The following is a 25,780-nucleotide window of genomic DNA, read 5'->3' as shown; positions in this document are numbered from 1 at the left end:
CCGAAGAAGTAATCCCTGTAATATGATTTTGAAAGCGGAGGAGGGAGACTTAAAGACTTTGATTGATTGATTTATAAAAGGAACCCTAAGTTTCCGAACTTTGTCCGTCGCCGTCTGAAAACTCTGTAGCTCTCTCACTTCAGCTTTCCAATTAAAGGGAACAAAGCTTTGATTTTTGCCGCAGTCAGAAGCATTACTTTGCAAGAACAAGTGTGTAAACAAAGATGAGGAGCTCCCAAAACGGCGGCGCAATGGGTGGACGAGCTGCCGGAACCGGCGGAGGAGGACCGTCGGCTCCAGTTGACAAAGAAGTTGACTACGCTCAGTACTTCTGTACTTACTCCTTCCTATACCACCAGAAGGATATGCTCTCCGACCGTGTCCGTATGGATGCTTACTTCAACGCCGTCTTCCAGAACAAACATCACTTTGAGGGCAAGGTATAATAAAGTTCACATCTTTAAGCTTAACAAGTGTTGGAAGACTTTCTATTTGTTTGTAGTCGATGAAAGATTATCTATTGCGAAGTTGTACCCATTGGTCTCTCTGTCTTTCTTGTGGTATTAATAGTTTGAATTGTTGTTTCTGTAATGTGATGAAGACTGTTTTAGACGTGGGCACCGGGAGTGGAATTCTTGCAATTTGGTCAGCTCAAGCTGGTGCCAGGAAGGTTTATGCCGTTGAAGCTACTAAGATGGCTGATCATGCTCGTGCCCTTGTCAAAGCCAATAACCTTGACCATATTGTAGAAGTCATTGAAGGATCTGTCGAGGATATTTCATTGCCTGAGAAAGGTATTATTCACTTTCCCTTTTCTTCTCTTTCACTGCGATTAGAAAAGAGTAGTAATCAGGGTTTAACTTAGTGGCTATTGATTGAGACATTGCAATTTGGTTGAGTTGAACATGTTTCTTTTGATAATTTTTACTCTACTCGACATTGCGCTAATATCTACATATTCAATTTAATGGGCAGTTGATGTAATTATCTCGGAGTGGATGGGATACTTCCTTCTGCGGGAGTCCATGTTTGATTCTGTGATTAGTGCTCGTGACCGATGGTTAAAGCCAACAGGTGTCATGTAAGTGGATTTTCTGTTATTTTATTTCTATTCTTTGTTGTAACATTAAAATTTCATGATGCATGATTGTTACTTATGAGCCTATGGCACTTGAGAGCTTGATGCTGTGTAGCTATACTGTTAATATCTTGATAGCATAATCTTTTCCTCCAGTGCCAGTTATAGAATTTCTTATCAAATTCCATGCATAAATTTTGATATCATGTGGCACATGTTACTAATATTGAAAACAATTGGGTAAAGATTTGGTTGATGTTGGCACTGTGTGTATCTAAGCATTACAAATAACCTTTGTATACAATAGGTACCCTAGTCATGCTCGCATGTGGCTTGCACCCATCAAGTCCAATATAGCAGATCGGAAGAGGAATGATTTCGATGGGGCAATGGCAGACTGGCATAACTTTTCGGATGAGATCAAAAGTTACTATGGGGTTGATATGGGAGTTTTAACAAAACCTTTTGCTGAAGAGCAAGAAAAGTATTACATACAGGTGATTTCAGAACTCTTTTTTTCTGCAATTTAATTTATCTTTAGATAAGTTCCTCAGCTGACAGTTGAACAATTAACAAATTGACTTACAGACCTTTTGCTCTGACATTTCATGGAACTCATAAAATTTTGTCTTTTGTGCACAGACTGCTATGTGGAATGACTTGAATCCACAACAAATCATAGGCACTCCCACAATTGTCAAGGAGATGGATTGTTTGACAGCATCTGTCAGTGAAATCGAGGAAGTCAGATCAAATGTAACGTCAGTTATCAATATGGAGCATACAAGGCTATGTGGTTTTGGTGGATGGTTCGATGTTCAGTTCTCGGTTAGTTCGTACAGATTACTGTGTTGCATCATGTTGAAGAAACTCGTATACTTACTCGTTGCTTGTTTGTTTTTGTAACTAGGGGAGAAAAGAAGACCCCGCACAGCAAGAAATCGAGTTGACCACAGCTCCAAGTGAGCAGCACTGCACGCACTGGGGACAACAGGTATATTACTCCCCAATCTCTGGCCTATGATGGTTAAGGCTTCGATTGTTTCAAACGCTAATTTCCGCGTAATGGTCTGAAACTGGCAGGTTTTCATTATGTCGAATCCTATAAATGTTGAGGAAGGTGATAATCTGAATCTTGGTTTGTTAATGAGCCGGTCCAAGGAAAATCACCGACTAATGGAGATTGAGCTTAACTGTGAAATAAAAGAAGCATCTGGTAACCCCAAAGAATCTTTCAAGAAGACTTACTTCATAGAGTGATTGATTGATTATAGAGAAGCTTTCCTTGGGGCTTGCTGGTTCTTGTATCCCATGTATGAACCCCAAATGTAATGTTTTATTGCTTCTTGCCTTTTTTTTCTATGTAAACGAGATTGTTATACCAATTTTCAATAGATTTTTATATGGGTGATATAATTTATTATTTTTGGTATTTGATTAAACATCCAAAAATTTCTTCGGTATTAATTTTGAAGAGATTTTTTTTCTGTGAAGATTGTTTAACTTTTTTGAACATTTTTCAGTGGTTTAGAATATTTGTTAAAGTCTAAAAAAACATTTTTTTGGTTTAATTAATATCGAACTAAATGTTTAAAGATTTGTTTTGGAGTAATTATTAATATTTACGAACCAAATATTTGGTCGATAGAGTTGTGTTGGGAGAGCCTATGTCACTAACCCCTTTGTCTGCCCCTCTTTCGGAGCGATTCTTTTCTCATTCTTTCGTCGGACTCTCTGTCTCCTTTTGACGGCGGCACCAACGACAAAGCAAGCAAGCAGTGATAACATCTATCTATCTCTCCGTCTAAACCAATTGATTAGGCTAGATCCCAATTCTTCGAGTATCGATTCTTCTTCAATCCTTTTTATGTGAATATTCTCCTAAAGCAGCAACCTCTTGGGTTCTTCTTCTTCTGGGTAAAATTCTCTGGATTCTGCTTTTGCTTTGATACGATTGTTTTGAGCTACTTGTTTTTTTTGGTTCCTGATTGCGTTAAGGGTCAGGAGGCTTAGTAGAACTAAGATATGAAATCTTAATCTGAGTTATTTCGATGCATAGACTTTGGATTCTGGATCTTTGAGTACTAGTCATTAAAAAGTCGGATAATTTCTCTGTAGGGTACTTCTTAGAATACTGATTTGATTTGATTTTATGGTTAATTCTCAGTTCGTGATAATTCTTAAGACTTTTTTAGTGGTATGTCTTAGAATCATGGAATTGAAATGGGCAGGTTCGATTTTTGAAGGTGGATATTGATTTTGAATCCATATATGCGTTGATGGATGTGGATTAGTTTCTTGTTGTCTTTATCTGTGCATTGGTGATAGTTCCAAAGTTTATCTGTTGGTATACACTTCGTTGCTTTGCTCAGTTGTATTTGATTATGTAGATGCAGTAACAACTTTAGTAACCCACTCTCCTTTTTCTGGCTTTGAATTTTATTATAGTAACTGATGGGGAAGAAAGCGAAGAAGAAGGCCCGAGCTCCAACAAAGGAGATTCAGACCATGGAAATTTCCAAGAAGGTCTCAGAAGAGCCGCCTAGTCAAGCCGGGGAAATTGCTGAGGGTGACGTTAAAGCAGTTAAGGAGACACAAGCTTGTGTGCATTTCGATAAGGCTCTTAATTTGGAGAAGGTGTTGGATAAGATTAAGTCATCCCGGCAGATTAAGTGTGCAGAATGCAATGAAGGAGTGTATGGAAAGAGAGGAACTAAAGCAAAGGGCAGTAAAGGGAAGAAGGATTTTTCTTCTTCTGATCCAAAATCTAATAACAAAGCCATTTGGCTATGTTTGGAATGTGGCTGTTATGTTTGTGGAGGTGTTGGTTTACCAAATGGACCTCAGAGCCATGTTTTGCGACACAGCAGAGTGACACGTCACCGATTGGTGATTCAATGGGAAAATCCTCAGTTAAGATGGTGTTTCCCGTGCCAGTTGCTTCTCCCTGTTGAAAAAGAAGATAATGGCGAGAAGAAAGATGTACTGTCAGAGGTTGTTAAATTGATTAAAGGACGATCTTTGAACAATTTAGCTTCATCCGATATCGAAGATCAGTGCTCAGGAAGTGGCAGTATCACTAGTGATATCAAACTAGAAGGTGCTGTGACCAGTGATATAGAAGCAAGAGATGGTTATGTTGTGCGAGGTTTAGTTAACCTTGGGAACACATGTTTCTTTAATTCGATAATGCAGAATCTTCTTTCTTTGGATCGGTTACGCGATCACTTCTTGAAAGAGAATGGGTCTGGGGTCGGTGGGCCTCTTGCGTCTTCCCTGAGGAAATTATTCACTGAAACGAAACCAGAGGCAGGCTTGAAGAGTGTGATAAATCCTAGAGCCTTTTTTGGGTCTTTCTGTTCTAAGGCACCCCAGTTCCGGGGATATGACCAGCATGATAGCCACGAGTTGCTACGCTGTTTGCTAGATTCGTTGAGCACCGAAGAATCGGCCTTGAGAAAGAAGCGTGGTGTTTCTGATAATGATGAGAAATCTACTACTCTCATAGAATCTGTATTTGGAGGCGAAACGTCGAGCATTGTTAGTTGTATGGAGTGCGGGCATTCCTCAAAAGTCTATGAACCATTTTTGGATCTCTCCTTACCCGTACCATTCAAGAAAAGCCCTCCTAAAAAACCACAACCTGTTTCTCGAGCAAAAAAAGCTAAGCTTCCACCTAAGAGAGTCCCAAAGAATGTGTCAAAAGTAAGTAAGGTTTCAAAAGTTCTCCCAGGTATGGTTCTTTCGGAACTGAACTCTTCCGGAAAATCTATGGCTGTCACAGCTGATTCGGATACATCCTGTTCCAGTTTAGCACCCCTTGATAATGGTCCGGTTTTAGAAACTCCTTCAGTTCTAACCCTTGACAATAATCAGGCCTCAGAAAGTGCATCACAAAGTGATACTGGTTTCGATGGCTCCTGGTTGGATTTTATCGGACCAGAAACCTCTGGAGATGAGACGAATTTGGATATGCAAGAAGATGGTATTGATAATGTCATTACAGCTGAGGTTAATCAAATTGTTCCCAGTCCAAATATTGTGGCGAATAGCTCAGTTTCATCGGGTGATCAGACTTTGGAAGGTAATACAGAGAGGCTGATGCAAGATTATGAAGAAATTGCAAAGGCGGAAGCCAATTTGGATGAAAAAGATGTACAAGCTATGCAGTCTGATGAATGCCCAGCTACAAGTGGTATTTCTGCTGAATTCAGTCAAGCTAGTTGCATTGGTTGTGATCCTGGTATAGGGGAAAGTTCTTCCTCGGTGAATCCTTGGGACGAGGAAGAGCTTCCTTTGGTGGTTGCAGATTCGCAAATTTTGTACATGCCATACAAAGAAATATCCTGTAATGATAAATCAGTTGAAGGTGAGTGTGAAGCTTCATCTTCATTTGTTACTGGTGATCATGAACCACAAAACAGTGATTTTGTTGATTTTGGCGGTTTATTTGATGAGCCTGAGACTACTGAGGGACCTGTTTTTGGACCTCCTTCCAAGGCTGAAGCCTCGGGAGTTGGTTTTATGGCGTTCAGCAGCGAGTCTGATCCTGAAGAAATCGATGATTCGGATTTACCGGTGTCTGTAGAGAGGTGTTTGGGTCATTTCACAAAACATGAGATACTGTCAGATGACAATGCTTGGAACTGCGAGAACTGTTCAAAGAACCTGAAACTCCAACGGTTGAGAGAAAAGCGAAAATCCAATGAAGATGAATCGAGATCAAGCAACACCAGCAACGGATGGGTGAAAGAAAATGAAGATGAAGGTTTTGGAGAAACCGAAATTTTGGCTGTTAAACAAGATCCAAATGATACTAGTTGTGTCAAGGATCATAGCTCTGATGGAAGAAAAGCTGCGAGGATTCACTCAGCTGATGAAAGTGAATCCAAAGGAACTCAAGATGAAGACGAAGATTCTGAGAAGGTGATTACAGTGAAGAGAGATGCAACTAAAAAAGTACTTATAAACAAAGCCCCACCTGTCCTAACCATTCATCTAAAACGATTCAGCCAAGATTTGCGTGGTAGGCTAAGTAAATTAAATGGTCATGTTGCTTTCAAAGAGGTCATCGATCTTCGACAATATATGGACTCAAGGTATCATCATCTCTCATCTTCTTTTATATAACCACATTTTGATCTGTCTTATATCTTAATCTCCATGAAAGCGATTCTTCAATCTTTTGGTTCATTCAGGTGTAGCGGAGAAGACCCGCCCGTTTACAGACTGGCTGGATTGGTGGAGCATTCAGGGACGATGAGAGGAGGTCATTATGTGGCGTATGTTAGAGGAGGTCAGCGGGTTAAAGAGACTGATTCCTCCTCCACTGCGTGGTATAACGTAAGCGATGCATATGTTCGTCAGGTTTCATTGGAAAAGGTTCTGCATTCTGAAGCGTATATCTTGTTCTATGAACGGATCTTCTCACAAGAATGAGAAATTATTTTGTTTCCATTACGAAAGGAAAGAAGAAAACCAGTTTTGATCTTCTTCCTTACAATAGCTTTTGCTGGGAAAGTTTTTGACGATCACATTAGATCAAATACCATTAATTTTGTTTTTTCTTATTATATTTTGGAGTCATGAAATTTCATTATATGTATCATCAGAAACATTTCTGAAAGTATTTGAGCCTCTCCAATGAGTTACATTCTTTTATACAGAAAAAGAGTTGGTTCTAGATTCGCAGAATTTGAAGCTTCTTGCAATGGAGAGATATCGACAGAGTACCGGGCGGGTATTTGTTTTTAAAGCGGGTCGAAACAATATGGATCGTCCGATTCAAACTGGTGTGATCTTAACGGAAGCTCCGTTTACCAAACCGTTACTTACGTGCCTAATCTAAACCGATTAAATCAATTTATATCAATGTCAGAACCGGAAACAACTGAACCGGTACTGAAAACGATTGAACCGACCCTATGTCTTCCTTCCTCTCTACCCAAGCAACGAACGGACTTCCCCATTAAAGGGAAAGAAAGACAATCGAGTCTCGAGTCTGTGAAACCAAGTCTCGCGAGTGGGAGATTGTAGCCATGGCAGGAGTATCGCTCAAGTGTGGCGATTGTGGGACGCTGCTGAAGTCCGTGGAGGAGGCTCAGGAGCACGCTGAGCTCACCTCTCACTCCAATTTCGCCGAGTCCACTGAGGCCGTGCTCAATCTCGTTTGTACTACTTGCACCAAGCCTTGTCGCTCAAAAATCGTACGGATCTTCGATTTTCATCGCTCTCTTTCGTTTTAATTCTTGATGAGTTTGAGTAGGGTAGGGGTTGGTGGTGGTTAGAAGTTACAAGCAGATCTCCTTGGCTTTTCTTTCTCAGGAATCGAGTTTTATTCATGCAATTTCGATGTTTCATTCTTTAAACTGTTTGACTCTGCGATCTCGATTTGATGCGACTTTTGAAACCTTTTTCTGGCTCTGTGGTTTCGAGTTGATAGGTTTTGACTTGAGTTTTGAATGAAAGCGAGTCTATTTCATGTGTTCGCCGCTGATTGGTGTTAATTAGAGCGTGAAGTTAAAAGCTTTACTCCGCATAGCCCTAATCTTGGTTTTTCAGATCTCAATCCTTTTGGGCTTGCTGGCTGCTTCATTCGTTTTTGTTTGTTTTTCTGGTTGAATTGAGTTCATTTCTTTGATTGCTTGTGTACTTTGGTTTCTGCAATTTGGTAAGAGTTTCATGACTACTTTACTGAGGTGCCTTAAGATCAGTGAACTGTTTTCTACTATGATCATAGACTAGAATTAAACTATGCTCTAGTATTTTGATTATTTCTGATTCCTTGTCTCATTCTTATATAATGTGAAGGAAAGCGATTTGCACACGAAAAGAACAGGGCATACTGAGTTTGTAGATAAGACATTGGAGACAATCAAACCCATCAGCTTGGAAGCTCCTAAGGTTGCCATGGAGATTGATGATAATGCTAGTGGTAGTGGAGAGGCTGCAGAAGGTACATTGCCATGTTAATGTATATGTATTGCATGAGTTTCTGAATGTGACTTTAACGCTATTTCTTATGGTCACTCTGCAGAGATGGTTGTTCCAGACGTTGACAATAACATTCTCGAGGAACTTGAAGCGATGGGCTTCCCTAAAGCTCGTGCTACCCGAGCACTCCATTACTCTGGTATAAATCTAACTTTTGGTTGTGGGCTCCTATTATAATCTTTGGTTCACGTAGTTTTCATATCTCCTCTAAGAATTATCTGAAGTGTAACATGGTCATATGCATAACAGCTCCAAAATTTATGGCCACTGATCACAATAGGGAATCAGGGAGTAGCTTATTGATTAATTGTTATGCTTTGTGAATAGCGTGTAAAGCTTGATTGTGGGCAACTGAGCTCTTGTTCACGTCTCTCCTTTTTGAACTCCGGATTGATATATAAAACTGTCATCTATCTCATTGTGTGCAATTAGATCTTCTTCTCCTTTTCTCGTTATCTCTTTTTTTTTTGTTCAGATGTCATCTGAATCTCGAAATTCTTTTACACACTTTGAAATTCATTCCTTCAGGTAATGCCAGTCTTGAGGCTGCAGTTAATTGGGTGGTGGAGCATGAGAATGATCCTGACGTAGATGAAATGCCAAAGGTGGGTGTTTTGTCAATTATTACTTTTCAGCAGAATGTCTGTTCTGGACCGTTTTGTTTCTTGATAATTGCATTCCAAATCTCGGTTTTTAGTTCTTATCTCAAAGTGGTTTTTTGCTTGATGCGACAATTTGGAGGTCAAAATTTTCTGTATATATCACCTTCAACAATCTTATATCTTGTTATATGACATGTATGTGGTCTTAAAATTACTCCATTGTTTCCTTACTGTTATTTCTATGTTATTGACTGTTTGCCTAGGTGCCTTCCAACTCCAATGTTGGGCCTGCCAAACCTGCTCTTACGCCAGAAGAAGTGAAGCTAAAAGCACAAGAATTAAGGTCGATGAGTATTCTGTTTTACTGTCCCTATTTGTTTTCTTTTATAGCGTGCCCAATGGCATATCGACACTACACTTTTATCATGCATAACCTAGACCATGAAAATGTCTACACTTCAATTTATATTCGTTGATCCATGTCTCAGGGAACGTGCACGGAAGAAGAAAGAAGAGGAAGAAAAACGGATGGAACGTGAAAGAGAGAAGGTTTTCTGTCTCTGATCCTTTTTTTAAATGTGTTACTGTTATCTTAAATAACTTAATTATGTGCTTGAAACATATTGTGTCATTGCTGAAACTGTAAGCATTACTTTGTTATCATCTTTTAACACGTTAGTATTTGGTTCAGGAGCGAATTAGGATTGGCAAGGAACTCTTAGAAGCAAAGCGGATGGAAGAAGTAAACGAAAGAAAACGGTTAGTCTTTTCTGGTTATAATGTCAGGCTTATCAGCTGTATTCTTATTTTTGTTTTTCTTAATCGACTACTTATTGGTTGTGTGTTTCAGTCTTATGTTTTTGCGTAAAGCTGAGAAAGAAGAAGAAAAACGGGCTAGGGAAAAGATCCGTCAAAAGCTTGAAGAAGACAAGGTATCTTCAATGCAGTAGATTTACGTACGTTATGCATTACATTTATATTTCTCAACAAAAAAACCTTGAAGACTCATACATTTTAACAGGCTGAAAGAAGGCGAAAACTCGGATTGCCTCCGGAAGATCCTGCAACTGCAGCTGCAAAACCCTCAGTGCCAGTTGTGGAGGAGAAGAAGGTAAACAAAAAAGTATCAAAAGCTAGTTATATTTTATCATCTCTTGTTATATGCTTTTTCTTATAGAGACATCTTTTTTTTTTGGCAGGTTACATTGCCAATTAGACCGGCCACAAAGACTGAACAAATGAGAGAATGCTTGAGGTCCCTTAAGCAAGCCCACAAGGTAAATACATTTAACATTTGTCAACCCACACATTCTAAGCAACAATGAGCCGAACATTAATCTTTTGGAAATCGGGGAAAAAGGGTTCAAGGAGGATCAAGTAAAGTTTGAGTATAACAGTAATTTTGCTTGTTTGTTCAGGAGGATGATGCTAAAGTGAAGAGAGCGTTCCAGACTCTGCTGACTTACATGGGAAATGTCGCTAAGAATCCAGATGAGGAAAAATTCCGGAAAATTAGACTCACCAACCAAACATTTCAGGTAAACAATCGGGCATAAAAATACGCATCTAGATCTACTTGAAGGATCTACACTGATGATGATGATGATGATGATGGGTCCAGTTTCTTACTTGTCATGGTTTTTGGGATGAAAATGTAAACAGGAAAGGGTTGGTTCGCTAAGAGGGGGCATAGAGTTCATGGAGCTATGTGGATTTGAGAAAATTGAAGGAGGAGAGTTCTTGTTCTTACCTAGAGACAAGATCGATTCAGCCATCATAAACTCAGCTGGAACAGAACTCAACTCCGCCATCAACAACCCTTTCTTTGGAGTTCTTTAAATCCATGCCTCTTCTTATGAAACTAAAAAAAAATTCGGATATCTCTATGAATAATACTGGCTAGTGACATTCTTTTTGTTTTGCTTAAATAAGTGGAAAATTTGGAGAGCAGAACTAAAAGCTTCCATTACTGTTTAATCCGTCTTGTTGTTTGCATTGTAACTTTTAAGGTAAAAAAAATGACATTTCCATACTGCTTTCGTCTGAACCGGTTCGCCAATTAACCGGTTTGATATATTTAGAGCAATACGGTTTAATCCGGTTAAGATAAGTAGCCACTAGCCAAATATATAAGAGTCTTTTGCACCGCGAGATCTGATGACTGATGAGCGTTTTGACTGAGGTACGATGAAATCGCTTTCTGTTATTTTTAAACCGAAATCTTCTCCCGCTAAAATCTATTTTCCGGCCGATCGTCAAGCCTCACCGGACGAGTCTCACTTCATATCTCTGATTCACGCCTGTAAAGACACCGCAAGTCTCCGCCATGTTCACGCCCAGATCCTCCGTCGCGGCGTCCTCAGTAGCCGCGTCGCTGCTCAGCTCGTATCTTGCTCTTCGCTTCTCAAGTCCCCGGATTATAGCCTCTCGATTTTCAGAAATTCTGAAGAGAGGAATCCTTTTGTTTTAAATGCTTTGATCCGTGGTTTGACGGAGAATGCTCGTTTCGAGTCTTCGGTTCGTCATTTCATTCTCATGTTAAGGCTTGGTGTGAAACCCGATCGGCTAACTTTTCCGTTTGTACTCAAGTCTAATTCTAAATTAGGTTTTAGATGGTTGGGTAGGGCTCTTCATGCCGCGACTTTGAAGAATTTCGTTGACTGTGACTCCTTCGTCAGGTTATCATTGGTTGATATGTACGCCAAAACCGGACAATTAAAACATGCCTTCCAAGTGTTCGAAGAAAGTCCTGATAGAATCAAAAAGGAGAGTATTTTGATATGGAATGTTTTGATTAATGGGTATTGTCGAGCCAAGGATATGCATATGGCTACAACACTTTTTCGATCCATGCCTGAGAGAAATTCAGGATCTTGGAGTACTTTGATCAAGGGTTATGTTGATAGCGGCGAGTTGAACAGAGCAAAGCAGCTTTTTGAATTAATGCCAGAGAAAAATGTGGTGTCTTGGACAACATTAATTAATGGGTTTTCTCAAACTGGCGACTATGAAACTGCGATTTCTACCTATTTCGAGATGCTAGAGAAGGGCTTAAAGCCTAATGAATACACAATTGCTGCTGTGCTCTCTGCATGTTCAAAATCTGGTGCTCTTGGATCAGGAATAAGAATTCATGGTTATATTTTGGACAATGGGATTAAGTTGGATAGAGCCATAGGGACAGCTCTCGTAGACATGTATGCAAAATGTGGGGAACTTGACTGTGCGGCTACTGTGTTCAGTAATATGAACCATAAGGATATTCTTTCTTGGACTGCTATGATACAAGGTTGGGCGGTTCATGGACGCTTTCATCAGGCTATCCAATGTTTTAGACAAATGATGTATTCCGGTAAAAGATTTTGTCCAGTCTAAGAATTTAGCTTATTCTCATTTTTTTTTAATTATTATTCATCGAGTTTAGTTCTTTAAGTTGTGGTGTGCATGCAGGAGAGAAGCCAGATGAGGTTGTGTTTCTCGCGGTTCTAACTGCATGCTTGAACTCAAGCGAAGTTGACCTGGGACTTAATTTCTTTGATAGCATGAGGCTTGACTATGCAATTGAACCCACGCTGAAACATTATGTGTTAGTCGTTGATCTGCTAGGTAGAGCAGGGAAGTTGAACGAAGCACATGAGCTTGTAGAAAATATGCCGATAAATCCTGATCTTACAACATGGGCTGCACTCTATCGTGCTTGCAAAGCGCACAAGGGTTATAGAAGGGCTGAAAGTGTGTCACAAAATCTTTTGGAGCTTGATCCAGAGCTTTGTGGTAGTTACATTTTCTTAGACAAAACACATGCGTCTAAAGGGAACATTCAAGATGTAGAGAAAAGAAGATTATCATTGCAGAAGAGAATCAAAGAAAGATCATTGGGATGGAGTTATATCGAATTGGACGGTCAACTGAACAAATTTTCAGCTGGTGATTATTCTCATAAGCTAACACAGGAGATTGGTTTGAAGCTTGATGAGATCATATCGCTTGCCATTCAGAAAGGATACAATCCAGGAGCTGATTGGTCAATTCATGACATTGAAGAAGAAGAGAAGGAAAATGTTACGGGAATCCATAGTGAGAAACTGGCTCTTACACTTGGGTTTCTAAGAACTGCTCCTGGGACCACGATAAGGATCATTAAGAACCTTAGAATCTGCGGAGATTGTCATTCTTTAATGAAATATGTTAGTAAGATCAGCCAAAGAGATATTCTACTGAGAGATGCAAGACAGTTTCATCATTTCAAAGATGGAAGATGTTCATGTGGTGATTATTGGTGATATAGTTGATCCCTTCAGGTTAGTCAACAACAATGACTCAAACCAAAAAGGAAAAATGCGATGTTCTGTAACATCCCAGCCTGAGCTGCTTGAAGTTTTTGTTTATTCATGGCGCTTTCCGGTACAAATCTTGTCATGTTCTTGTACACAAGAGTAGGGATTAGGACAAGCTCATGATTTCTGAGACCAGGCCACACACCACAGCTATATCAGGCCGAAGTGATTCGGGTTACCCCACAGGCCTAGAAGTGAAAGAGAAGGGGCTCAAGTGGGTTACTTGTGTTTTTGAGATGGAAAATTCCAATTCTTTTTTATAGAAAATATGAGAAGTTTCGTTTCATAAGCTAAGATTTTCGTAAGATAAGATTATGATTAAGCAAGGAGATGTTAGTATCTGTAGGTGTCATGTGTATTATTGAAGACAACAACGAAACACATGGCAATTGTTTGCGAAGCACAGGTATCACATGAGAACAAATACCAGTCGCCAAGGTAAATTGGGTCCATCACTGTTGCTGATTAATCAATCTTGTGTTTGTATATCACTTTATATATATGGTAATACGATAAAATAAATCATAGTTATTGTTGCTTTCTGTTATACGATTTTAACTCAAATTATTTTGTTGATATCCAAAAATTACCTCAACTCTTTAGATATATGATAATACTAATGTACATAATCCATATATTTATTGTAGTTTCCAAATATATCCCTAATCATAAAAAAAATCTTACAAATGACTATGGATTTAAGTATTTCCAAACAAAACAAACAGGGGAAAATTGAATAAAGAAAAAGAAAGGGATAAATGTGTAAATAGTCGACAATATTGAGGCTATATTTAATATTAATTTCTTCGATTCTTCTCTCTCTTTCTCTCTCTGTGAGAAGAAGCAAAATCACGAACTTCCATTAATCACCGACTCGCAGAACCTTTCTCTCATTAAATCTTGTGGAAACCTCGGAAATTGAATCTGCGTGAGTTTCAATCGCTTGATCGATCCATCAAACCCTAGAGATGGTGAGGAAAAAGGTACCGGAATGGCTTAATAGCACCATGTGGTCTACTCCTCCTCCGCCATCTTCTTACGACGATGGTCTCCTCCGTCATTCCCCCGTCACTAAGATGAAGGAAGAGGCAGAATCGATTTCCGTTGCTCCCAGGCTTAATTCTGCTCCTCCGCCTTCTTCCAACACTTCGGTTCCATCGCCGTCGCATAGACCGAGGAACGGTAACAGTATCTCTGGCGGTAGTGGCGAATATGGACATTCCGTTGGTCCTTCCGCCGAAGACTTTTCCCGCCAGGCTCATGTCTCAGCGGAGGTCAATGCAACCTTCCTTTTTTGCTTCATCAATGCAAATATTCAAATTCTTCCACCAGCGTTTTGTGGTCTAATTGCTCAGTTTCTGAATGTTATTGTTTACTTCTTCTTTATTGGTTTTTTCTATAGTTGTCGAAGAAGGTGATCAATATGAAGGAATTGAGGAGTCTAGCTTTACAAAGTTTGCCGGATTCTCCCGGGATCCGTTCTACTGTCTGGAAGGTATGCATTTCAAGAATCATGATTTTGGTTTGTTTTCACTTTGAAGAATCTATATCGTAGTAATGCAACAATGCATAGAACTGTGTCTGAGAGTCTGATAAACCTTACTTGGTCATTGAAATATGATTCTCTTTGCAGCTTTTGCTTGGTTACTTGCCACCTGAACGTTCACTCTGGTCAACTGAGTTGAAACAAAAGAGATCCCAATACAAGCACTACAAGGATGAGCTTCTGACGAGTCCTGTAAGTGATCCTGGTCTTTTGTTTCTTGCCTTGGAGTTATTGTTAGTCTGTTAGTTTTGCATGCTATGTCTGTCTAAGTTGATTTCAAGTAACCGGATTATCACATAAAAGTTATCAAGTGTGTATTATCCTAGCTGTTTTTGTGAACTTTGTAAGTCCTTTTTCTCATCTAGAAAGTTTCTGTACACAATTATCTTTTCTTGAAATGTGTTTGTACCTCTAAATGATTCTGTGGTAGTTAGTCAGAAATCACATGGAAAATGGTGAGGTCAAAGGGGTTCGACAACTATGACTTGAAGAGTGAAAGCCGATGCATGCTTGCCCGATCCAGAATTACTGACGAGGACCATCCTTTAAGCCTAGGGAAGGCGAGTATCTGGAATACATACTTCCAGGTACTATATCTTACATCCTGGGCAGGTCTTTCATTGTCTTAATCTTTTAGAGAGACCTCAGTGCATTACTTAAGGACAGGATTAAAGGTTATATAGTATTTAATTTGTCCACTAGTTCCATCATCACTCTTTTGTTAATGTAGGATACGGAGACCATAGAACAAATAGACAGAGATGTCAAGCGTACACATCCAGACATACCCTTTTTCTCCGGTGAATCATCGTTTGCGCGTTCTAATCAGGTAACCTTTTTGTGTTCTCATCAGCAAATTTTCACCTATTTTTGATTAATCAAAGCTCAGTGACATTTCGATTTACATGTCTAGGAATCTATGAAGAATATATTACTTGTATTTGCGAAGTTAAACCAAGGCATCAGATATGTTCAAGGGATGAACGAAATTTTAGCACCTATCTTTTATGTATTCCGTAACGACCCTGATGAAGATAGTTCAGTAAGTAGACTCTTTTTGTTTCGGTGATACCCTTTAACCAACTTTCAATGATAACGTACACAGTTTTAAGGTAACAGTGCTAGTCTGGACCCTCAATAATTTCAAGATATGCGTTCCTTTGAAGTAAAAGCTCAAGACTGTTTTACTAAATGATGTGTCACAGAGTTACAAATAAAAAAGAACCCCGTAATCTATTAGTATGAATCTGACCTCTCTGTCTAATTTTCTTAGAAGATTGGTTCGTGTATGATCTTTTTTCTTCAACCTTGTTTTTCTTCTTCTCAGCTTCAATCAATTTCATATTAACTCTTTTCAAAATATGCAGTCCCATGCTGAAGCAGATGCATTCTTTTGCTTTGTTGAATTGTTGAGTGGATTTCGAGACTTCTACTGTCAACAACTCGACAATAGTGTGGTGGGAATCCGATCTGCAATTACGAGGCTCTCACAACTTGTGAGGAAGCATGATGAGGAACTGTGGCGTCATCTAGAGATCACCACGAAAGTAAGACATTGGTTTTTTCTTTCTCTCATGTCTTTTTGTTGTGACAACAACCATATTTGTCATTCTACTACTATAGTCCTAATGATCTGCTTTGTGCGGAAGATAAATTCCAATGATCCCCTCAGCTTACTTTGTATTCTTGTTCTCCTATCCATAACATAATAACAGTGGATTGGATCCTCTGAGATTGAGACTGACATTGTATAGATTCTTTGATTACAGGTAAATCCACAGTTCTATGCATTTAGGTGGATCACTCTCCTCCTAACACAAGAGTTTAGTTTCTTTGACAGTCTTCACATATGGGATGCACTCTTAAGCGACCCTGAAGGTCCGCTGGTAAGATCGTAATATCTTCTCCTTGATGCATACCCGAAATCAAATCGATAGATGCAGAAGTCACATTAGTTTACTGTTCCACTCATTTGCTTGATTAAAGAAGACCCGGTCTGTATCGTATTGTTGCAGGAAAGCTTACTGGGGATATGTTGTGCGATGCTGGTACTGGTGAGGAGGAGGCTAATCGCTGGGGATTTCACGTCGAATATGAAGTTACTTCAACACTATCCAACTACAAACATCAGTCATCTCTTGTATGTAGCCAATAAACTTCGTTCCAAAATGTTAGTATAAATCCTTTTGTTGGTTTTTTCTAGCTTTTGATTAAACCAACTTTTAGTTGCCCCCATTACAATATACAAAGCGTTTTTGTTTTGTTTTTATATTTTACTGTTTAAATGGCAAGACATGTTTGTTTGTTACGTTATCGTTTTGGAGATTTTCTCGGAAATCATGAATGCAAACAAAATGTGGTTGTTACTTGTCCTCCGATTTCAGTCTTAGAAGCCATATGAGGTTCTTGGAGAATCATTCTCCTCCTCCAAAACGTACATATGCCAAAACTCAGAGCCTTGACCACTTGCACTTCCACCCTGTAATGATTTACACAAAAGAGAAGCTTGATATTACCATTTCAGGCAAAAAAAAGTACAAGAATATTTATGACCAATACGGTGGTACCGAAATCATCTCCACTACAGCTGCTGGAGCTCGAAGCTCCGATTTTGGTTCAGTTCTTATCATTTCGGTTTACTGTTGACTTTGGTCTTTAGCAGGTTCAAATCGAATTAAATTTCGGTTAAGTTCCACGCAATTCAAGGGAATTTTGCAGCTTCAAAAATAAGAGAAACGGTCACAAAACGAGCAAAAATTCAAAATTAGAAAATACGCAGCTCACGAGTATCGTGATATTAACAACAACCCAATTACATCATTACACGTGTCGTTATATACAGATGGGTACTTTCGTTTATAAATACACATCAAACGCCTTACTAAAAACCTAGAAATAGAAAAATCAGATCTAGATTCAGTTTTTTTCATCAAAAAAGAGCGTCTTCATAAACGCCCTTCGTCTTCTTCCCTGGAAATCTAGTTTCTTTCTTCCACGAAAATGAGAGAGTGCATTTCGATCCACATTGGTCAGGCTGGTATCCAGGTCGGAAATGCTTGCTGGGAGCTGTACTGTCTTGAACATGGCATTCAGGTTCGTATCTAGATCTGTGCTTCTTCTATATTTTTCGTAATTTTATAATTCAGATCTGAGATAATTTGGCCATGCATTGACCTTGTTCTCCGGATTTCTGATGAATTCGTATATATTTAGTACGTAATTGTTTAGATCTGTGTTTGATTCCGATGTCTTACAATTTTTTTATGTGGTTTATGTAAGATCCGTTTCTCATTTTAGAAATATTTTTGACATACCTGTTTAGATCTGAGTTTGACATAGATTTCTTGTTGGTTGATTCAAGATCTGTTCGTTGAACAAAAAAAATATTCTAGGTTTGTTTAGAAGATGCAAATCGATCTATTTCCCATATACTTAAGCTTCTATATGCTTAGTGCATACTGTATGAGTTTGTATTGATATGTTTTGGATCTGGAATGTTACAGCCTGATGGCCAGATGCCGAGTGACAAGACTGTTGGTGGAGGTGACGATGCTTTCAACACCTTCTTCAGTGAAACCGGTGCAGGTAAGCACGTCCCACGTGCTGTCTTTGTTGATCTTGAGCCAACTGTGATCGACGAGGTCAGGACTGGTACTTACCGTCAGCTTTTCCACCCTGAACAACTCATCAGCGGTAAAGAAGATGCAGCTAACAATTTCGCCCGTGGTCATTACACCATTGGGAAAGAGATTGTTGACCTGTGCTTAGACCGTATCAGAAAGCTTGCTGATAACTGTACTGGTCTCCAAGGATTCCTCGTCTTCAACGCTGTTGGTGGAGGGACTGGATCTGGTCTTGGATCTCTCCTCCTTGAGAGACTTTCTGTTGACTACGGGAAAAAGTCCAAGTTGGGTTTCACAGTTTACCCATCTCCACAGGTCTCTACCTCCGTTGTTGAGCCTTACAACAGTGTCCTCTCCACTCACTCTCTCTTGGAACACACTGATGTCTCCATCCTCCTCGACAATGAAGCTATCTATGACATCTGCAGACGCTCCCTAAGCATTGAGAGACCAACCTACACCAACCTCAACCGCCTCGTCTCTCAGGTATTGTAGCCAGCCTCAACCAGTCTTTTTGCTGTTACATTTTCTTGGGCTCATCTAATGTTATTTTCCTATTTTGTTTTCAGGTTATTTCTTCCTTGACTGCTTCTCTGAGGTTTGATGGTGCCTTAAATGTTGATGTCACTGAGTTCCAAACCAACTTGGTCCCATACCCAAGAATCCACTTCATGCTTTCCTCCTATGCCCCAGTCATCTCCGCAGAGAAAGCCTTCCATGAGCAACTCTCAGTTGCTGAGATCACAAACAGTGCTTTTGAGCCAGCTTCCATGATGGCTAAGTGTGACCCACGTCACGGAAAGTACATGGCTTGCTGTTTGATGTACCGTGGTGATGTTGTCCCCAAGGATGTAAACGCAGCTGTTGGCACCATCAAGACCAAGCGCACTATTCAGTTTGTTGACTGGTGTCCTACTGGATTCAAGTGTGGTATCAACTACCAGCCACCAACAGTTGTTCCAGGAGGTGATCTTGCTAAAGTCCAGAGAGCTGTTTGCATGATCTCAAACTCGACCAGTGTTGCTGAGGTGTTCTCCCGTATTGATCACAAGTTTGATCTTATGTACGCCAAACGTGCTTTCGTTCACTGGTATGTGGGTGAGGGTATGGAAGAAGGAGAATTCTCAGAGGCACGTGAGGATCTTGCAGCATTGGAGAAGGATTATGAAGAGGTCGGTGCTGAAGGTGGTGACGATGAAGATGATGAAGGAGAGGAATACTAAGAAGAATGTTTCTAAAAACTTTGGATTTGTGTGGGTTTCTCTATAATCTCGTCTTGTGAGAATGGGCTCAAAACTCTTGGGAGTCTTTAATCGTGTGTGTTTTAAAACCTACTTCTCTATCTTTTCGTAGCCATGTTATCTCTCTATTATCTATTTCCTTTGTGTGTTAAATCGTTTCTGCCTTTCTGGTAATATCTTATCACTACTATCAAAACTACAAGGGTTATTTGAAGGCATGGAAAAAATTCATGAGATGTTATATATTTTGCATTTTGACCTAAGCATGATGATACTTTGGGATTCTTGAGAAATATGTGGCAGTGAGGATATAGCAGATAAATTTATGTAGTAAGATACTCTCTGATCAAAGTATCTAATCAAAGTCTATCTGATTAAATTAGCGTGTTGAATAAGAAAATGTGTATTAGTCTAACCTTAATTGGATACAGTTGTTGCTGCGGTTGGAACAACTGTATATGGGCTTTATATTTTATAAGGTCTATAAACATAAAACTAAAACAAAAATGGGCTCACTAAAGAAGGCCGGACAAGGTTAATCAGATAGAAGGCCAGTTACGTTTTTATTAGTAAAAAAACGCCCACACGCGCCCAGTTTATTAATTTTAGCGAAAAACGGCAGTTTTCCCAGTCTTATACGCGCTTAGTATGCGAGTGGGTAAGATATTTTCATTTGACAGTTCGCCTACCACGCGCCTCACTCATGGGCTCACTTTTATTCTGCCCATTGGGCTACAAGGAGCGTAATATAATTGACCCACATAAATTAAAAAAGGCCTACTAGCATAAACAAACTATTTTGACCCAAAATCGACAACCTGAGATTTTTATTTTTCCCCGACTGAACAATGTGGTTAAATTTTTGCAATGATTTTTATCTAATTTCCCCTAGAAAAATCATACAAGCATTAACCTTTACTTTTTTTCTTTTTTTTTGGTATATAGCATTAATCTTTACTTAGGGAAAAATGATAGTTGTTTACCATTTCTGCTCTTAGTAATATATAGATTTAAAGAAACTACTAACACAAGAACAAGTCGGAACCAATGCAATAAGTACTAGTCTCCAAGTTCAAAAAAGGAGAACTGTTTCTCTGTTTAATTAACAGAAAACAAAATGGCAACTGATCAAATTACAAAATCATGGAGAAGCGTATTCAAAGGCCTGCGGAGGTTGTGGCTCGTCATCTATGGCCATAGCAGAGGTGGTGGCTGCTTGTTGGGCTTGTCCTGCAGCTTCTGCACCCACTGCAGGGGATGCTGTTGAAGTCGGTGCATCGGTCAGAGACAGAACTTCAGGCTCATGCGGACGCAAGTCTCTGAGAAGGACAAACCCTGATGGAGCTAGCTTCATCGGTACATATCGGCTATCCTCCATCAATTTGATGTATTTCTCCTGTGAAGGGACTACACGCGCAGGATTGACTAGAATCTCAAACGTTGCTTCTGGCTCAACCTTCTTCTCCACCGTTGTAGCTGTGCTATCAACCTGGCATAGTAACATAGAGAAAATATACTTGATCAAAAGTCAAAAGACTGATGATAAATTGATCATGACCTTGAGATTAATCATAGGAACAGCATTTCCCAAAGTAAAAAATGTTAAGAGCAATTTTTCAACTCAAACAGATACGAAGATGTTGGGAATTAGATTTGCATTTTACCTGCATAGACTCTGCTTCCTTCTCATCTGACGCTGCATTGGCTTTTCCAGCTTCATTGCCAGAGTTTTCAGCTTTAGCTTTCTGCTCTGCTTCTTTCTTAGCCTTAGCTTTGGCTTTGGCTGAGGTTGAGAGCACAGCAGTTGGTAATTTGGCAGCGGTGTTGGCAGTAGCAACCGTAGTTGGTTTTGGATACTCAAACAACGATGGTTTTGCGTGTGACATGAATTCAAACTTTGGGACTTTGAGATCGTAGTTCAAACCGATGAAGGCGGTGGGTGAAAACGCCAAGCTTATGAAGTAAATCAATGGGTACCAATACCAAAACTGGCTGAAGACAGTAAGGCCAATGACTGCAGTGACTTTGTCATGTTTTGTCTTAGACAGCAGTCTTATCGTCACATTCCTTCCACCAGCATCAAGAATACCTGAAGCCAAAATTGCTCCCATCTTGCTCATTGTATCTTCATGCTTGTCAAGTATTATCTTCTCAAGTTGACGCCTGCAAAAGCACAGACAAATTTTAGTCTTCAAAAGAGAACTATTCTCACTCCCTCCAATTGATGAAGAGATCGGAACTTCACTAACCTAAATGCTCCAACGCGAGAATCGCTTGCTTCACTAATTTGGACCATCACCATGGCCATGGCAATCAGAGCACCTTGACGAACAAAGTCTACAACATCTGATGTAAGTGGCTCCAACAAAGATATCGCCTCACTCAGACCAGTGCCTGCACAAGAGATGCCAACTGCAAGAGCTGCGCCATAGCGGACATGTGGATTGTACGACTCGGAAAGAAGGGATACAATACGGGGAGTCTACAGTTTAAATATTGAGCCACCAGTTAATGACTGTAAGCGAGCACAAGAGCCCTAAAGGCACTAAAGAAATGGAATATAGTGTCAAGAAGTTAATGAGACAAAAAGAATATGGAGTTACCTGCTCTGGATCAGAGTATAAGACAAATCCAAGTGCAAGAACAGCAGTCCTCCTAACATCGTCACTGACATCAGACACAGCAAAGTGAAGAAGTTGGCGGATGGCTTTGTTGTTTGCAGTTCCACTGTAAGCCAATGCGAGTGCATACATTCCACCATAACGGATGATAGGATCCTGATCTCTAGTCATCTGCTCAATCAAAGTATCTGCTCCCTCTTCTCTTCCATATACTGTGAGAGCTATTCCTAGAGCCAATCCCCTAAACACAAAACCAGATGTTGGTTACTTAAAACATTGAAATAAATTACCATGCACCCACACACATAGCCAAAAATATATTCCAGACTTTAGTTACCTTATTATCTTCTCATGCTGAGTCTCGTGAGCATAAGCGAGCATCTCACTTGCCTTATCAGTTGCTGTTCCAACCAACAATAGACCCATGCTTATGCCGGCAGCTTCACCAGCAACAGCACTGTCAGTGTAAAGCACACTTTTGATATCATCATATATGTCTTCATCAGCTGTCCCAAGAGCAGCCAAACCAAGACCTAAACAAGCTCCGTGTTGAATAACCTGCAACCATATTTTTTTAATGAAAATCATTCTAAACAAAAGACTATCTTTTTGGTGATATAACGGAAGACTATCCAGAAGAAAGATATAGCAAATCACCTCAACACTAGTGCTGCGTAGACTATCACGAAGAAATTGCTTGATTCCCTCACCATGGTTTGCATGAATAAGGCCGAGAGCATATAAAGCACCCCCTTCGGAATAAGGACTCCCGCCACCACCTGCTCCGCCCTGAGGCAAGTATGGGGCCATCAGTGACCTGCCCTGTTGCAAGTGACCCCTATGAATAACACCTAATCCTGCTGTAGCACTAAACTTGGCCCAATTGGTGGCCCTGCTTAGCCAATCCTGACAATTCAAACATGAATGGAAAAGAAAAGAAGATTAAATAATATGCCACATAGTTGACGTTGAAACAAGTTAAAAAGTGGTAGAGAAAATAAATTTTACCAAATTCTCCCTGAGAAAAGTGTCAACTGTCGTTCCAGCATGCATTATAGCATTAGCATAAATTGTAGCACTGTGACATACACTGTTCCGCATCTCAACAGATTGTTTGATTGTCTTCAGGATCAGCAGGTCCGATCTACAAAGAAACAATGGCCATTGCTGTAAATTTTACTATGTGGAAGAAACGACTTAAGAATGAAATATCCTTCGAGATATCAAAAAAGGTAAATAAACTGCCTCACTTGTTATGGCTGTAAAGAAACTGGAGTGTCAGTTGTATTGATGTCTCTCCAGATAAAATCCCCTTAGCCTTTGTTAACCTCTCAGCGTACACAGCGTCAACAGGATCTGTTTCATGCACAATTGTCTGAGATGGAGTTTCATCCGCCATCTGAACATCCCCTGCAGTGTTCTCATTCTGAGCAGTAGAGGTTTCAACAGCTTGAATTGCTTCTACAGGACGGGTCTTGGGCGCTGGAAGGCGATCTCTAACACTCATGAGGAATGCCTGGTGCTCATTCTGTACAAGATCGAAAGAGATTTGGAAAGCCAATAAAGCATCATCTTTGTTCTCTGAACGAAGAAGCTTCTCCAATATGCTTGCAACGCCTTGTGGTTCATCCAAGAACATAAGGCATTGGCAAATGCTCAAATAATCAGGAGAAGCCAGCTTCTGGTAAACATTAACAAGTAACCGAAGAACCTGCAAGAACGAAGTAAGGATGTTATCATTTACAAATTAACAGCCCCTACAAAAATGTTTTGAGTTGACATAAAGAATGCAATGAATTATAACCATTATATTTGTAAGAAAAGAATAAAGAAGATGAGCTCATAGTATCATTAACATAATACATCTATTAAAATCCAGTTTTGTGGCCACCAGACTCACCTCATGTCTATATTCTCTTTGATTAACAAAAGAGTGGGAAACATTGATGCAGTAAGATAATGTTCCCTGCACATTCTCACTCTTTATGATCGCTTCCTCCAACTTATCCAATCTCCGGCATTCTATAGCAATGCCCATGGCTTGTTGATACTTTCCGTCAGTGATACATCTATAAAACAGAAAACCATGTAAGGAAAAACGAAAAACTTGTAGACAGACATAAATAAATAAATTCTGCATCCCATACTTGTCTAGCATTCGTTCAACAATGGCCACCAATCTCGGGTCAATTTCCACCACCTCACTTGACTCGACTGCCTTTGATCTGAGAATAGCATACTCATCTATTGCTTTGGCTGATAAGGAAAACAGAAGCATCCATGAGTAAAACATTCAACATTAAACAGTTAGTAACTGTAAGATCACTATCTTATCATGTCTTTGCGTAACTTTCTAGCAGCACAATCTTATTAAAAGAAAGATGGACGTTCAAGTCTTATTAGTTAGAAAATATATCGTATAAACTATTTTCTTAATCTTCCATTTAATCAGGTTGGAATGATTTTGAATTTACGCCTATTAAGAATGATAACCGAGCTAGTGTCTACTGTCACAGAATTGGATAAAAAAAGTAGAAGAGAAGAAAGTAGCAAACTTCAAAATCCTTACATAGAAGAGTATGAATATAATCAGAATCCTCTGACACATCAAACAAGGATCCAGCTCCAAGGGCATAGGACAAGGAATCGTTAAGCTCACCCAAGTAATAGAAAACCTGAGATAAAACAAGATTAACATAAACGTTAGAAAACAAGTCTTATAATACAATAACATAACTTGATTACAGGAAATTCAAGCTCTGAACTTCTGTAGCAATCTACCAGCTTTTAAGGTATCCGTTTAACTGGCACTCGTATCTCCACTAACAATTTATATAAAACCAGTCATCATGTAAGTTAAATAAAAAGATAAACTGTACCTTGGAGGCCAACAAGGCAGCAAGCTGTCTTTGATGCTGATCAAACTCTTCATCTTCGTATAAGCTCTCTCTACAAAAAAATCAAAAAAAGGTCTCAGAATAGCACAAAAACAGTTTAAGATCTCAAGCAAAAGTAGAGTCTCTACAACTTTCAAAAGAACAAATTTTCCGCATCATGACGGTAAGGGAGCGTCCTTAGCCCAGATAACAATGGTTCTATTCAGAATCAACAGAATTAAGTAAAGCAATTCAATAAAGTTTGTCACTTGTGAATTAACGCATTCAAATCTAACTCGACACAAGAGTGGAAAAACTTGGAATGTAATACCCTAACTAAGAAATATCAAGAGTGCTAAAACTCATCCAAATCCCATAAGCTTTACTCCCAGTAAGCAAACAGAATAGCCTCACGAAGGGAAACAATTAAAAAAAAGAGAAGAGAGAATTGAATACATGATTGGGACACTAGTGGAGATCTCGGGCCAAAATTGGTCAACCAATCTGATGAGATATGAGAGAGCGTGAAGTTTCAAGGAAGGATGGGGTTCGTTGAGCATTGCCAGTAACCCACCGGCGGAACTAACCATGGCGGCGGCCATTATCCTAATCGGAAAATTAGAAACCTAGAGGTGGAGAAGAAGAGTTGATCAGACGGAGGAACACAAGAACCGAACTACTTTGGGCGAGCACAATTTCTGAGTTCACTTTTTCACAAGTCTAATCAAAATCGAAATTCTAGACTTATCGAATATTAAGATACTTACCCAACAAGTCAAGTAATTTTTACCAATACCCCTAAATGTTTAATAAGATTACACTTTCACCCCAAATATATATGATGGATCCAAACAAAATCATAA

The 25,780-nt window shown here is 39.5% G+C and overlaps 7 protein-coding genes across 11 annotated transcripts; 6 read left to right on the top strand and 1 right to left on the bottom strand.

Moving 5' to 3' along the window:
* Nucleotide 1: 1 nt before the first annotated feature.
* On the top strand, nucleotides 2–2,589 carry PRMT10 (protein arginine methyltransferase 10). Of its 2 annotated transcripts, none has more exons than NM_100365.4 (7): nucleotides 2–440; nucleotides 602–794; nucleotides 976–1,081; nucleotides 1,386–1,575; nucleotides 1,721–1,906; nucleotides 1,989–2,072; nucleotides 2,162–2,589. In NM_100365.4, exons 1-7 carry the CDS (start codon nucleotides 225–227, stop codon nucleotides 2,336–2,338), a joined length of 1,152 nt encoding a protein of 383 aa, NP_563720.1. In that variant the 5' UTR covers nucleotides 2–224; the 3' UTR covers nucleotides 2,339–2,589. The 2 variants fall into 2 exon arrangements, with proteins under 2 accessions (NP_563720.1, NP_849591.1); NM_179260.1 differs by having other exon boundaries at nucleotides 81–440; nucleotides 612–794.
* A 130-nt stretch (nucleotides 2,590–2,719) lies between these two features.
* On the top strand, nucleotides 2,720–6,787 carry UBP2 (ubiquitin-specific protease 2). Its single transcript, NM_100364.4, has 3 exons — nucleotides 2,720–2,995; nucleotides 3,527–6,177; nucleotides 6,277–6,787. Exons 2-3 carry the CDS (start codon nucleotides 3,533–3,535, stop codon nucleotides 6,515–6,517), a joined length of 2,886 nt encoding a protein of 961 aa, NP_563719.1. The 5' UTR covers nucleotides 2,720–2,995; nucleotides 3,527–3,532; the 3' UTR covers nucleotides 6,518–6,787.
* Nucleotides 6,788–6,882: 95 nt separating this feature from the next.
* On the top strand, nucleotides 6,883–10,716 carry AT1G04850 (ubiquitin-associated (UBA)/TS-N domain-containing protein). 2 transcript variants are annotated; one of them, NM_100363.5, is made up of 12 exons: nucleotides 6,883–7,284; nucleotides 7,889–8,033; nucleotides 8,115–8,210; nucleotides 8,600–8,676; nucleotides 8,937–9,016; nucleotides 9,162–9,222; nucleotides 9,365–9,432; nucleotides 9,524–9,605; nucleotides 9,695–9,784; nucleotides 9,873–9,950; nucleotides 10,092–10,211; nucleotides 10,336–10,705. In NM_100363.5, the coding sequence occupies exons 1-12, from the start codon at nucleotides 7,117–7,119 to the stop codon at nucleotides 10,510–10,512; spliced, it is 1,242 nt and encodes a 413-aa protein (NP_563718.1). In that variant the 5' UTR covers nucleotides 6,883–7,116; the 3' UTR covers nucleotides 10,513–10,705. The 2 variants fall into 2 exon arrangements, with proteins under 2 accessions (NP_563718.1, NP_001323139.1); NM_001331503.1 differs by lacking the exon at nucleotides 6,883–7,284 and adding an exon at nucleotides 7,362–7,748 and having other exon boundaries at nucleotides 10,336–10,716.
* Nucleotides 10,717–10,795: 79 nt separating this feature from the next.
* Nucleotides 10,796–13,596, top strand: AT1G04840 (Tetratricopeptide repeat (TPR)-like superfamily protein). The gene is made up of 2 exons (NM_100362.2): nucleotides 10,796–12,025; nucleotides 12,124–13,596. The coding sequence occupies exons 1-2, from the start codon at nucleotides 10,861–10,863 to the stop codon at nucleotides 12,954–12,956; spliced, it is 1,998 nt and encodes a 665-aa protein (NP_171976.1). The 5' UTR covers nucleotides 10,796–10,860; the 3' UTR covers nucleotides 12,957–13,596.
* Nucleotides 13,597–13,803: 207 nt separating this feature from the next.
* Nucleotides 13,804–17,249, top strand: AT1G04830 (Ypt/Rab-GAP domain of gyp1p superfamily protein). Of its 3 annotated transcripts, NM_001197979.1 has the most exons (10): nucleotides 13,804–14,284; nucleotides 14,413–14,505; nucleotides 14,644–14,748; nucleotides 14,991–15,143; nucleotides 15,287–15,385; nucleotides 15,470–15,598; nucleotides 15,924–16,103; nucleotides 16,326–16,442; nucleotides 16,572–16,696; nucleotides 16,969–17,249. In NM_001197979.1, exons 1-10 carry the CDS (start codon nucleotides 13,979–13,981, stop codon nucleotides 17,039–17,041), a joined length of 1,380 nt encoding a protein of 459 aa, NP_001184908.1. In that variant the 5' UTR covers nucleotides 13,804–13,978; the 3' UTR covers nucleotides 17,042–17,249. The 3 variants fall into 3 exon arrangements, with proteins under 3 accessions (NP_001184908.1, NP_171975.2, NP_001323239.1); NM_100361.4 differs by lacking the exon at nucleotides 16,969–17,249 and having other exon boundaries at nucleotides 13,823–14,284; nucleotides 16,572–16,968; NM_001331502.1 differs by lacking the exons at nucleotides 15,470–15,598; nucleotides 16,969–17,249 and having other exon boundaries at nucleotides 13,842–14,284; nucleotides 16,572–16,906.
* Nucleotides 17,250–17,275: 26 nt separating this feature from the next.
* Nucleotides 17,276–19,739, top strand: TUA4 (tubulin alpha-4 chain). Its single transcript, NM_100360.4, has 3 exons — nucleotides 17,276–17,649; nucleotides 18,060–18,665; nucleotides 18,749–19,739. Exons 1-3 carry the CDS (start codon nucleotides 17,557–17,559, stop codon nucleotides 19,400–19,402), a joined length of 1,353 nt encoding a protein of 450 aa, NP_171974.1. The 5' UTR covers nucleotides 17,276–17,556; the 3' UTR covers nucleotides 19,403–19,739.
* A 617-nt stretch (nucleotides 19,740–20,356) lies between these two features.
* Nucleotides 20,357–25,743, bottom strand: AT1G04810 (26S proteasome regulatory complex, non-ATPase subcomplex, Rpn2/Psmd1 subunit). The gene is made up of 13 exons (NM_100359.3): nucleotides 25,374–25,743; nucleotides 24,921–24,990; nucleotides 24,611–24,716; nucleotides 24,189–24,297; nucleotides 23,942–24,110; nucleotides 23,292–23,752; nucleotides 23,050–23,185; nucleotides 22,699–22,947; nucleotides 22,379–22,599; nucleotides 22,024–22,282; nucleotides 21,670–21,902; nucleotides 21,085–21,583; nucleotides 20,357–20,909 (listed from the first exon to the last, which is right to left on the bottom strand). The coding sequence occupies exons 1-13, from the start codon at nucleotides 25,517–25,519 to the stop codon at nucleotides 20,562–20,564; spliced, it is 3,006 nt and encodes a 1,001-aa protein (NP_171973.1). The 5' UTR covers nucleotides 25,520–25,743; the 3' UTR covers nucleotides 20,357–20,561.
* Between the last annotated feature and the right edge of the window lie 37 nt (nucleotides 25,744–25,780).

Source organism: Arabidopsis thaliana, assembly GCF_000001735.4.
Source record: "Arabidopsis thaliana chromosome 1 sequence".
Classification (NCBI taxonomy): Eukaryota; Viridiplantae; Streptophyta; class Magnoliopsida; order Brassicales; family Brassicaceae; genus Arabidopsis; species Arabidopsis thaliana.
Note: the sequence above shows the minus strand (reverse complement) of the source record. Positions and strands in the feature narration are given on the sequence as shown.

What these genes read in the sequence shown, in the direction of transcription:
- PRMT10 (NM_100365.4), top strand. Translation starts at nt 225, where the DNA reads ATGAGGAGCTCCCAAAACGGCGGCGCAATGGGTGGACGAGCTGCCGGA. An exon ending in GGTTCGATGTTCAGTTCTCG is followed by an intron (nt 1,907 to 1,988) that starts GTTAGTTCGTAC and finishes TTTTGTAACTAG; the next exon opens with GGGAGAAAAGAAGACCCCGC. An exon ending in GCACGCACTGGGGACAACAG is followed by an intron (nt 2,073 to 2,161) that starts GTATATTACTCC and finishes TGAAACTGGCAG; the next exon opens with GTTTTCATTATGTCGAATCC.
- UBP2 (NM_100364.4), top strand. Translation starts at nt 3,533, where the DNA reads ATGGGGAAGAAAGCGAAGAAGAAGGCCCGAGCTCCAACAAAGGAGATT. An exon ending in CGACAATATATGGACTCAAG is followed by an intron (nt 6,178 to 6,276) that starts GTATCATCATCT and finishes TGGTTCATTCAG; the next exon opens with GTGTAGCGGAGAAGACCCGC.
- AT1G04850 (NM_100363.5), top strand. Translation starts at nt 7,117, where the DNA reads ATGGCAGGAGTATCGCTCAAGTGTGGCGATTGTGGGACGCTGCTGAAG. An exon ending in AAAAGCTTGAAGAAGACAAG is followed by an intron (nt 9,606 to 9,694) that starts GTATCTTCAATG and finishes ACATTTTAACAG; the next exon opens with GCTGAAAGAAGGCGAAAACT. An exon ending in TCACCAACCAAACATTTCAG is followed by an intron (nt 10,212 to 10,335) that starts GTAAACAATCGG and finishes AAATGTAAACAG; the next exon opens with GAAAGGGTTGGTTCGCTAAG.
- AT1G04840 (NM_100362.2), top strand. Translation starts at nt 10,861, where the DNA reads ATGAAATCGCTTTCTGTTATTTTTAAACCGAAATCTTCTCCCGCTAAA. An exon ending in TAGACAAATGATGTATTCCG is followed by an intron (nt 12,026 to 12,123) that starts GTAAAAGATTTT and finishes GTGTGCATGCAG; the next exon opens with GAGAGAAGCCAGATGAGGTT.
- AT1G04830 (NM_001197979.1), top strand. Translation starts at nt 13,979, where the DNA reads ATGGTGAGGAAAAAGGTACCGGAATGGCTTAATAGCACCATGTGGTCT. An exon ending in AGGCTCATGTCTCAGCGGAG is followed by an intron (nt 14,285 to 14,412) that starts GTCAATGCAACC and finishes TTTTTTCTATAG; the next exon opens with TTGTCGAAGAAGGTGATCAA. An exon ending in CGTTTGCGCGTTCTAATCAG is followed by an intron (nt 15,386 to 15,469) that starts GTAACCTTTTTG and finishes TTACATGTCTAG; the next exon opens with GAATCTATGAAGAATATATT.
- TUA4 (NM_100360.4), top strand. Translation starts at nt 17,557, where the DNA reads ATGAGAGAGTGCATTTCGATCCACATTGGTCAGGCTGGTATCCAGGTC. An exon ending in GTCTTGAACATGGCATTCAG is followed by an intron (nt 17,650 to 18,059) that starts GTTCGTATCTAG and finishes GGAATGTTACAG; the next exon opens with CCTGATGGCCAGATGCCGAG. An exon ending in TCAACCGCCTCGTCTCTCAG is followed by an intron (nt 18,666 to 18,748) that starts GTATTGTAGCCA and finishes TTTTGTTTTCAG; the next exon opens with GTTATTTCTTCCTTGACTGC.
- AT1G04810 (NM_100359.3), bottom strand. Translation starts at nt 25,519, where the DNA reads ATGGCCGCCGCCATGGTTAGTTCCGCCGGTGGGTTACTGGCAATGCTC. An exon ending in AAAGAGAATATAGACATGAG is followed by an intron (nt 23,753 to 23,941) that starts GTGAGTCTGGTG and finishes TCGTTCTTGCAG; the next exon opens with GTTCTTCGGTTACTTGTTAA. An exon ending in TCTCGCGTTGGAGCATTTAG is followed by an intron (nt 21,584 to 21,669) that starts GTTAGTGAAGTT and finishes GTGCTTTTGCAG; the next exon opens with GCGTCAACTTGAGAAGATAA.